Source organism: Serinus canaria, chromosome 2 (genome assembly GCF_022539315.1).
Source record: "Serinus canaria isolate serCan28SL12 chromosome 2, serCan2020, whole genome shotgun sequence".
NCBI lineage: Eukaryota > Metazoa > Chordata > Aves > Passeriformes > Fringillidae > Serinus > Serinus canaria.
Window position 1 is genome coordinate 33,548,602 of NC_066315.1, and position 12,133 is coordinate 33,560,734.

Below are 12,133 nucleotides of genomic sequence, written 5' to 3' on the forward strand. Positions count from 1 at the left end.
TTTTACCCCACAGGTCAGAAAAGTTACAAAATAAAAGCAAAATAACTGTAGTGTATTTATTTGGACTCAAACTCTAATCTATTCCAAGATATTTGGTTTAATCTTTCTCACTTCCCTTCTTCTGTTCCTTAAAATCAAACATATATAAAGAACCTATTCTGTTCCTTAAAATCAAACCCTAAAATCAACATATTTACACTGCTAAAGCAAAAAGGCAAAAAAAAAGACAAAAAAAAAAAAAAAAAAAAGACACTTACTGAAATAGTGATTGTGGAAATGATAATGGGTAGAAAGTTATAGCAAAAAAGACCCAGCAAGCCATATTATATAACTTGCTGGGTCTTTTTTGTTATAACTTTTTTTTTTAATTTTTATCCTTTTTTTTATTTTTATCTTTTTTGTTATAACTTTTTTCTTATAACAACTCTTCAGTGCTTTGGTATTTTTAAATTATTAGGTCCCTAACAATTAATGCAAAGCTATCCAGCAGCAAGAGTCAGCACCAAGAAGAACAGAATAACAAGGACTCAAGTCTGAAAGTTAATTGAAGTACAAGTATGTTAGGGCAAGAAAAGAGTAGGAAAAATAAGAAAATTTTTTCGTACTAATCAGCTTGAGCTCAAGCTGAGCTTGAGCAGACAATTTGCAGACTATTTTCTGTGAGTTCAGGTTTAGTAAAGCTAAGCAATAAATTAAACTTAAGAATGTATGCACTGTTTTTGTAGAAAATCATAAAATATTCTCAAGTCATGTCAGGTATTTATCATGCGATGCCTATCAGAAATACTCATGTCAACTCAGCCCTAAAAGTCAAACAAATTTCCAGTCTTAAATAGTGAACTGTGTAAGATCAGATCACAAAACTATTGCTTGAAATGAACCTGACATCTGGGGGGAACTGCTATGGTATTTTCAATGACATTACACAAATACTAATAAGACTGATAAGGCTGTTCTCATAGCAATTTAATTTTTTTCAAAAATGCAGATGCTAAGGTTTTGGTTTTTTAAAAGTATGACCAATTAGAACTTCAGGAAGGTACATTAGGGAAAAAAAAATGCTGTTGGCAACTTTATAATTGGATTGACCTCATGCTCCATTATGACAACACACTCTTATAATTACAGTAATGTCTAAATGAGTACTAAATATTAAGGCTGTAATGAGTCATGTTGTTTTACACATGTTTTTAGCAGAGCACAATGCTAACAGCATCTGATGGCTCGGCTCTTGTTTCCTTTCCAAGAAAAGCAACGCAAAACTCCTCACAGCAACCTGTTCCTGCTTTCCTGTATGGGTCAGGAAATCAGGCCTCTGTTTCCTCTCCACATGCTGAAACAGGAAGAGCACTGCAGAGCTACTTCCTAAAGGAACTCTTCTTGCCCACCCCTTCCTTGACAGGCCTGAAAGAATTATGTGTATTATGTAGGATGGGGGAAGGAGAGCCAGATTGCATGTCAGTGCAGGTCACAGTTACAATGCAGCAGATCTCACAAAGGTGTAAGGTCTGATAAGAAGCGAGTCTTCTCTACTTGCTGTGTCAAATCACCAACAGTTTATCTAAAGGTCTGTGCCCTTGAAGCACAAAAATATATTGTTTTTAAGCATAACTGGAAATACCTTTCTATCAAGAAAAGTTGTCTGGCTATGTGACTTTACATGGTGAATGCAGTTATTTTTCCAGTCCCAGAGATAATTAGCACAAGGGCGCTTTGCCAAGCCAAAGCTGAGAGAATATCCTTCACAGCCTTTCTGGGCATTTGTGTCCTTTTCCAATTTTTATGCTGCTGTCACTGGACTCTGGCATTTCTTACCTGATTCATTTGCTTTCTCTGGTAATCATATGCAATGAAGATATGCATGGCCAACATTTAAACAGGCTGCAGATCAATTAGTGGTCTTAAGTTTATCTGATTTTTATCAAAGAAGACAGAGCTTTGGGTCGATTGTCAGAGCCTGTGTCAAGTTGACCTTTTCAGAGACGTCTACATTGCCAGTCCCTTGGGCAACTTGTTGTCCCCTGTTAGTCTCTGAATGGCAGAAGTCTGTTCTGCTCAAGCACAAAGTATACACAGATGTCTATATTACATTCTTATAGGTTTGACAGCAACTGCATGTTGTATCTATAAACTGTCCTTTAGCAGTGACACTTCCTCAATGATGATAAGCTAATTTATGCAACTAAATCTCCTTTGTGCAGAAATGAAAGCTAATTGAGTCATTACAAAGTAATTCAGGAAGGAATACCTTGTATAAATTGGCTTACTTTATAAATCCTTCTCAAGTGGTTTTCATGCATCCTAAGTGGTGCTTAAGCAGTTTTGCTGCCATCACATACCCGGGTAAAAAAAGACAGCTTTACAGAGCTGTAAAAACATTATTTTAAAACAGCAAATGGAAGAGAGAAGAAAATAAAGGTAAAAAGAAAGTATATACACAAAATAAAGAGGAAAGGTTTTAATTACCTGAAACAGTGGTAACTTCCTCCTGGCTCTCATTGCTTGGCACTTCAGCTTTTGAAGAAAGACGTTCTTCTGCAAAACACATAACTGCAAATGAAATTCTGAAGGGCCACCTCAGCTGACAGGAATTACAGCCCACATCAGCCTGAAAAACACACTTTGTATTTCCAGACTGTAAGCCTTGTTTACTATTTTGCACTTATACAGAAGTTGGAACATTGTTATTTCTGTGGTTTCCGCCATCCATCCAAACACTCCAAGAGCTTTCTTTCAAAATCTCAATTGTGAACATCTGTTTCCCTTTTCACTCTGGTCTGAATGCAGTCATATAGAGCTGCAGTTCTGCTGATTTTCAGTAATTCTGAGGCAATTAGAATAAGGGTCCTCTTCTGCTGCATACATTTCTTGCCAGAAAAGGATAAAGAAAAGGAAACCAAGGTGTGAAAAAGTATCCCCAGCCCAAGCAATAACTCAGTTGTAGAGAGCAGTATGCAACAAAGGCAGATGACATCTTACCTTCCACACTGTCCTACAGACACAGTAGCTCAACACCTGCATGATGGGAACACAGCCACTACAGATACTATGCCCTTCACTGCCCCTGCCCATTGTGCCTGACCATGTTTTAAGCAAGCCAGACTCTATCAAATTACTTAGTGCAAGTTTAGGAGACAAGAAAAGAGAAAACCTGGCAGTGATCAGCTCTAAAGCATGTTTTCTGGCTAGCAGGCTTGGAACACTCTGAAATCCCCACAGGCAACTTCGAAAGATGTGCTCCATCCTCCCTGTCTGGCAAAAACATTGAACTCTCTCGTGTCCAGACCCTCACCTAAGTAAATCCACACTACTCAGTACAGGGACATCAGATCTGCTCCTCACATATCCCAGTACAGGAATACCAGATCTGCTCCTTGTATTTCCCAGTCAACAATTCTGTTGATGATGTAAAAAAGGGGAACAAACTTTTAGCTGAATCCTGTCTTTAGGTTCAAAAGGATGTAGAAACAAATTTATCTTGGCTTTTACAATATATCAAAACTGACAAGGCTGCTGTACTGAATGAGGAAATAGTATATTGATAAACCCACTTCTCAAACATGAATTGGACTTATAATACATTTAAACTCTCTGGCTTTGCTACTCATCACATCGTATACAGATAGTCAAGCTTCTTTTTAAGATACACATTTCAGCAACTAGTTTTGATATTTTACTAATGACAGACAACAGATGAAGCACTCACAGTGTTTAAAATGTTCCTCATTGTGAAACTCTTCTGTAATTGCCCATTTACTTTGACAGAGAGCGAATTTTATATCAAAGTTCAAAGGATTTTTTAACCTTGTAAAAATTTCATCTATCCACAAAACTGTTCCTGCAAACATTAAAGCAGATGTTTAAAGCACAAGAGTAGACCTGTTGGAATGAGTATGCATAATTGCTGCTAACCTCTATACACAGTCCTACAAATATTACAATTACGACATAAGATTCACTCTACAAAGAGCTTTGAAATTCTGCCCTACTAAGCCAGCAAGATTTTTTGTTCTTGAATCTTGACTATTTAAAAATCTGGTAAATATTATTATAAATTATTTATTAAGCCAAGGTGGGGTGGAAAAGAACAAGAAAAAAAATCCTAGCAATAGATCAGGAGAAATCTGAAGCTGTAGTACACACAAAACACTCTAAACAATGTCCTGCATTCAGATGTTCAAATGTATTCCCCTACTTGGCATTAACATTTGTCACACATTTCCAAGTATGCTCATCTGTTTATTTTAAGAACTCACAATTGGAGCATAAATGGCAAAAATTCATCCCTATGTGCTGTCCAGAGCACTAGGAGGCACTGTCATTCTGTGGGTTCCCTACCATGGTTACACCCCTCAGGGAGTAATACCCCAGTATCAGTCACATTTTCCAAAATTTCTCCCTTTCCCCAGAAAAAAACACTTTCATCCAACACACACGCTATTATATTATTCTTTCATTAAATAGATGTTGATATTACCTGTTACTAAATGTTTGGACCTAAAGCAGTTGCTGTGTGGAATGTCCTATGGATTTTAACTCTATCACTTGTCATGGTGATCAGACTAGTTTAAACTGAGGACTGACCCCAGTAGAGGGTATCTCAACTAAAGTAAAGCAGCAGCAGAGGTTTGAAGAGACTTTTTTGTAAGGTACTGCTGAATACATGTAAACTGCATTGTGATTTCACAGAAAACATTTAGAATATATGTATTCTTCTGAAATATTTATTTCCTAGAAACAAGAGTTGACTACATTCACATCTGAAGATATGAAAATGTCTGAATCAAAGCTCTTTGAATTCCAAAAGGTGTCAAATTCAAGCAGAAAACTCACCATATTTCCATCCTGGATGGTTTGGATCTCAACCATCCCCACTTATCCCACCTTGCTTTACACTACCGAGTTGTCACAGACAGGACAAAGTGTCAGGTACAATTAGACTGGAAAAGGCACTCCAGAAGCATGGTGGACATGGTCCAGCTGCTAATGGGCATTCAGTCCATGGCATCAAGCTGAAGCAACTGCATAGGAAACCTCCTCTGAAACATGCACCACAAATATCAGGTCCTCAGCACAAACCTCTGCTTTATGAATCTGTTGCAAATGGTTCACACTATTTGCTAATGCAATCATGTTCAGAGTGGAGCAGTTGTAGTAGGCTTGGCTTAGGGTAGTAAAAAAGAACCTGTGGTTCTTAACTCATGTTTTCTGATATTATGGCCTGAAGCAGTAACTATGTGCAGGCGGTGTCCTTTAAGCACAGCAACCTCGATTACCTCGGGAATTACAGCTGCAGTCTGATGCAACATGCATAACTTTGCGCTGCAACATGGCACAGAGTCAAAAGAGTAAAAATTAAATTAAAAAATACAGTAGAAATACTTCTGTTTTTTTTAAGATACTGTGTATACGGAGTCATGCATACCTTTAAAATAATCTGTTCCAGTTTTTCCTCTGTACATCTTCTTTACACCATCACTATCACTGCAGAGAGAAAATACTCTTTTCCACTTTCTAACTATGTCAAAATGAGACTAATCTACACTAAGCAAACCAATGAACTCTTCCAGAGCTGTAGAACCTAAAAACTCCTGAGATATGGATTATGTTCCATACTATGCTGATACTTAGAGACCTTAATGGCAAACAACCTACAAAATTCTTGTGACAATGCAATGAGGAACTAACTATATTTGTTAAAGGTTTTCTTCAGTTAGTGCATGAAAGTTGCTGAAAATAGTTTACTTATTTAATTTGCAGTTTGAAGAAAAAACAGAAAAATAATCACCTAATCACATATGATTCTACCATCTACAAAATTTTAAAAGAGAACAATGAACTCTACATTTGCTGAGCTTTTTTTACATAAATCCATTAAAGAGAGGAAGGAAAAAAGACTGGACTACTTAAGTATAAAATGGATAAGAATTTGGCTTGAACAGTGCATTCCTCCAATGGAATGTGGTATCTCCATGATAAACATGCATAAATTTAGCAGTTTCCTCTACTAACATGTTACCTAACCATCTTTTTACATTAGATTCTAATGTAATGCCATTATTATTTGGTATTATATTGCCTTATAGTTTCTCACATATTCTCATTGCACAATACTGGTTTACACCTTGAATAATCCCAGTTTGTGAGTTAATGTATTCTATTCAATGCTTTGATTACAGTAAACAAAACCAGCTCAGCTATGCAGCAAAATCTACCAAACCACACAGATGGTTATAAGCTTTTCATTGTGTGGTTTCCATAGCAATCATATTGCAAATCTGGAAGCTTCTTGCAAATAAGCAGCTTGTATTTACATGCCTCTCGGCTGCAGCACGGAACACAACAACAAGTGAAGTTATTATTCCTATCACATATTGTTAGCAACATGACTGGAAGATGTTTTGATCAGTTCAGATAAAAAGTACTGCAGTGAACTAATTTTTCATCTATTTCATAATGATACAAGCAATCACACACTTGTAATGCACATTCATGTCTCCTCATTTGAAATCTCACCGTAGTGTCAGAAGGTTATAAGCACACAAAAAAGTCTTGTAAGATAGACACCACAAAAAAAAATTATTATTAAATAATCAATTTTAAAAACTACCCCAGTGTCTTTACTATTATACTTGGCAGGGAGAACAGATGCATGCAAAAAAAACAGGTGTGTACATGAGCTCTGCTGACACTGAGTATCACAGGTCTACACTGTTCAGCCCAAGAAAAAGTAAAAGAAATAATGGCATGTTAACACCAAGAGTATTACTCCTCCACACTGCTATTTTGCTGCCTAATAATGACTCCACACAAATGCATACAAGAACCTTCAAACCCGAATAAATGCTTACCATGGGAAAGATTCAAGACCTTTTCTCTCCAGAATTTACAGATTTATGAATTGACCCATTCCCCATAACAGATGGATTATTACTCTAATAAGGAACATAAATCAACCCAGCTACATAATTTTTTAAAAAAATTAGCAAGAATTGGCTATTTTAAAAACAAGAGAATTTGTTCAGAGAAATATTCAATATTTCCAGAGAAGCAGCAATTAATGCACAAAATTTAAGAAGAAGATTGTTTATATAATTTGGCCAAACTGACATCTTCTGCTAGCATTTGTGGTGAGGGCTAGTGACCATCTGGGTCAAAGGAATAAGTATTAATGCCCTGTTTTATGCAGGGCCAGCAAATTGCCTTATGTGAGGTCAGTGCTCCCCAGCCTTGGGGATGGGGTCCTCTGCAGCATTCTCACCTGTACAGGCCTGTACACTTCACTCAAACTTTTACAGTGTTTTAGCCTAAGCTGCTTCATAGAAAATCTAGTAGGCTTACTTGCCTTGGTGTGTGAATTTATAATGGCACGGATTCTCATTTCTGGTACTTTCTTTCAGACTCCAGATCCACCCATTATATATGAGAGAGATCTCTCTGTTCAAAGAGATCTTCAAATGCAATTAGCAAAACTCCAGCTTTGATAATCCTCCAATATTCCCAAAGATCTGTCCCTTTTCCCCAGCTCCTCTGGGACATGGCAGTTTACTGTAAGATTTACACAAAACTTCTTGACATTTCAGCTCACCATCAGCAGCCTGGTGTACTCTGTAAACAACAAAACAGTTTGGAAAAGGCTGCTGAAGGTGCTATTGTCTAGCCATAGTGTGAGTTCTTGGGGGCAGCAGAGAGGGAGAGACAGACTATTGTTTTATTAAAGATCCACCTGACTGCACAACAGTGCATTGTTTTGAGGAGGAAAATGCCTCCAGGACAGTGAGAGAAGAGGGAAACAAGTTGGCTGCTAGAGAAGAGATTATAAACATGAGAATTTCTTACCATGACAAAAGAGAGGACATTTTATTGCTAATTCTATGGGTCAGCTAGTTGCCACCCAACAGCTCAAACAAAAAAAGTTCTATTCCTACATGGCAAACTTGAGTGTAAAAAAAAAACCAATTTCCACAACACAAGCAGAATGATAAAAACAGCTCACCCAAACACAGACTAAACACTGGGAATTGCAGACATGATGACATCAACATATGTCAGCAAAACAGAAGTTGCATCTGACTAAATGGTCATCATTGTGTTCAGAAATATGATGGGAAATAGGCAGTACAGAATTGTATTCCAAAAGAATACAGAAAGAAATCTCTGGGTTGAACAATATGAACAATATAAAAATACATCTTAAAGAAAAATAATATGTATACTGAGATGCTTCAGTTTTAGTTGTTGATGACCCATGCCAATTCCTAACCCAAATTTCTCCCAACACATGTGATCCAAGTCTGATTACAAGATGGAGGCAAAAGGTTTCATCCAAATATACCACCATCTAAACAGGATGGGACCTCCAACTGACACTTTTGAACAAGTTTTAACCAGCTCTTTGAAAATAACCATTATCTAAATTCTAAAGTAAGGTTAAATTTACACACCACTCTTCCCAACCAGCAGACAGTAACAGAAGTCTGCTATTAATATTAACAATGTCCTGACTTCTCAATAGCCTTGAATAAGTAGCACTGGCTTTACAAAGTGAAAAAGCTAGAATAACAAAATTACTTTGGGAGAGATGGGATCTGTGGAAATTGCTCAGTTCTAACACTCTGCTCTAACTCAGAAAGTTAGATCAGGTTTCTAGGAAACAGCATTTGGCCTCTTTTGTTACTCCACACTGAACTGTTCAGCAGCAATTTAAAAGAGCCTGTGCATTTTAATAGCTCACGTATGACACAGCTGAAGCTAATGACTTTCTAGAACAGGATTAGCTCAAATTACTCAGTTTTGTCCAGATCTTGCCAAGTCTCCAGATGTGAGGCTTCCTGTACTCCTAGAGAAATCCTGCACTTTTTTTCCCCTCAGTTGCCCTCCTTTTATCTTTAAAAGGTGCTACCGTGCACCACTGTTACTCCCAGTTGTCTGAGCAATAACTAAACCAGCCAGCTCAGCTGAAAGTGAAGCACTGCCTCCTGTTGAGAAGACCTTGAGAAAGTTACCTCATCATCCTCACAGAAAAGATTAGTAGATTTTGTTGTAAATTAACTCAGGATCACTGCTGCAAGAGAAGTCACATGGGAGTAGTGGAATGTCATTTAGACATTTTCAGGAGAAAAAAACTCTCTCAAAACAACCCTTCTGTGGCACCACCCAGTGAATATTAGCACATGCAGTGGTCTGCCTCAAACAAAACCAAAATGCAGATACAACATCCCTTTCCTAAGAAAAGTATTTTGGAGTTACAGCATTTGCTGAACTAAAGAGTAAAGTGAACCAAAAAATTCCCAGTCCTATTAAGGACAACTACCAAACACACTTTATGGCTGTGATTCTCTAGTGTTGAACAGAGTAACATTTCAATCATATAACTGTTGCTATGAAGAATAATGACAGAGAGAATTAGTAGAGAGAAATGAGTACATTTGGAGAACTGCTTGAGAGGAAAAAGAAGTATCTCTAAATACATTTCTGAAAAGGACACCACATTTTTCCTATATTACCACACACATAGGAATTCACATGAACTATAGTAGCACAATGGATTTTAAAAAATCACATTTTTTAAAAGCTGGAAGATATTTTTTAGCCTCTCACTATTTTACTGGAAAAACCCAGAAACAAGTGATCAAAGAGCACATCTCAGGAGGAAAAACAGCTACTGTCACAGACACAAAATTAAAAATTTAAAAAAAGACATTTTTGTCAAGGTCATCCATAGTTGCTGCAAAGTGGATCTTCACACTTTACTGTGCATCCTTTTACCAATTTGCATGAACTCTAGGAGAATGCTTTGCTTTACTTACCTTTTCCACTTGCTGAGACCTAAATATTTTTTAGCATCTTTCCTCTTTCTTTTTCTTTCCTTCCCCCAGTAGCAAATATTCCAGTAACTTTGCTTGCCTGCCTTTGCCCCATTCTGTAATCACAACCAATATCCTCTTGAGATCCCACAATTTTGTACATTTACCAAACACAGAAGTTGTCAGTAAGAAAGTGGCTGATCCAGGGCTTCACAAGGCCCTTCAGATTTTAAGAAAAAACTGTCAAAATGGGAGGAAAAATGTTCTCAGTCACCTGAATCACCGAACAGAATATATTCACGGGGACAACTGAATAATCCACAGAGGTGCAGGCAATTCCCAGTTCCACTTATGAATATATTAAGATTTCATGAACTCAGCTTCCAGCTTGGAGCTCTCCTTGCAAATAAGCAATCTTCACTCATGTTTTGAGTGACAGCTCAATTCAACTTGGTTGGCCACTTCCTTGCACTAGTCTTCCAAACAAAAAATAATCTAAAATTTCTGTTTAAAACCAAATCAAATCAAACCAAACAGAATCTTCTAAATCTTTTTACATACTCTATATTCCTTTTTCTTTTTTTTTTTTTTTTTTTTTTGGGGTGGGGAGTAGCATAGATGCAAAAGAATTAAGAGTTTTTCAAGGCAGAATTAAAGTAGGAAAAAAATTGCTACTCTGACAAAACTAGGAGAAAGAGAAGCATGTCAAATCTCAATTACACCAACAGCAAGCTTTGGAGGAGAGGAGATAGAAAAAAGGCAGAAAAAGCAGGAGTACCTACCAGGGAAAACCACTTAGAATGCCTAATTTTGGGACATTAACACTTATTTGACAAAATTATCTAATTATTACTAATAAAATTCAATATAAATATGCCAAAGTGCAATGTGCACTGCATAGAAATAAGAGATGGGTTTTGCACTGACCTTTTTATTTCCTCATGAAGAAAGACCTGATAATAGTCATTCTTCTCAAGAGAAAAGATAAAGGTCATCACAAGCAAGTTCATGGTGGATATGCACACAATGATTATAATGAAGAATAAAAGAAATTATAGAGATCCACTTCCAGAAACTCATTCATTGATTTCCCATTTTCATATTCACAGACACTTTGTATTTACAAATAACGTCGCTGTTTCAGGATTTTTTGTCAGAAATCAAGTATTTATCTAATCCTATGTGCTGTGAGAATATATTAAACTCAGTAATCAAAAAATTGTTTGATGGGCCATCAAAGAAGGTGAAAATTTCATAAGAGACTTCAAAATCCAGCTCAGTACAAATTCCTTATGTCTTACTAGGTACTTTTTTAAATCTTACCTTTATGTTTTTGATCAAGATATTAGGTAACAACCTCCACACCTGAACAGAAGCATCTCTGAAGATAAAGTTTCATGTTAAATTTCAACAAATGCACAATTTTGGCTCTACTTCTAAAATTGTTCCTAAAGCCTCAATTTTGGCATACCAAATTGAGGTCATAGGCATCCTACATAAATCCATACTTAAAGATTTAAAGAAAGAATAAAATATTTTATAACTCTACTCTTAACAGGTCTCAACAATGTAGAGGAAAATCTTTTGTGTTTTAATGTTTCTACATGCTCATCTAACTATTTGTCTGATGAACAAAAAATTATTCCTTCTCTGTTCCCCATTACCCTAAAAAATATTTGCAATTATAGGACAGAATGGAAATTATTTTCTCAAAGGGACAAATCAAACAACAATTTTTAAATTTATCCCATGGTTCTATTGTAGGTTCACAGTAATCTGTGCTAGAGACTGCTGGCCTAAATACATGTGGCATGCACATAAGAATATTCTTCTAAACATAACAGAGACTTATATGAATTCACTGTAACTAAAATGAATTTGTTTGTTCTCTCAACCTGTAATAGCTCTTAGTTATATAAATCATTTAAGTGTTCAACATGACATTTTATAAACCTTATTATTAAAATGTTTGCTAAAATAAATGTGGTGGCTATTAAAATCTACATAGAAAGTATAAATAGTTCCCAATGTAAATACATTTAGCAATCAAATATTCAATTAACTAATCTATACTGTATAACTCTGTACTACCGTGTTATTTGAGAACCATGTACAGCAGTTATATTTCTCAAGCTCAAATTTATATGATAGAAAGTCTGTAAATGTCAAGTAAAGTTTCTCATAATCATTGATCAGCAGCAAGTCTTAAATTAAAAAGCCATTTCTGAAAACTACATATTCTTAATTATGACAAATGGGACTTGACATAAAATTTACATACATACAATTCATAAAGCATCTTGCTTAAACCACATAATATCCTATAA

At 36.2% G+C, this 12,133-nt stretch overlaps 1 protein-coding gene across 1 annotated transcript in view; it reads right to left on the bottom strand.

Moving 5' to 3' along the window:
• Positions 1 to 12,133, bottom strand: part of SKAP2 (src kinase associated phosphoprotein 2) — a 120,235-nt gene that overhangs the window by 16,841 nt on the left and 91,261 nt on the right. The window contains exon 10 of the mRNA XM_030232831.2: positions 2,467 to 2,535. Within this exon, the coding sequence (XP_030088691.1) occupies positions 2,467 to 2,535 (69 nt within the window). The remainder of the gene's footprint in view (positions 1 to 2,466; positions 2,536 to 12,133) is intronic.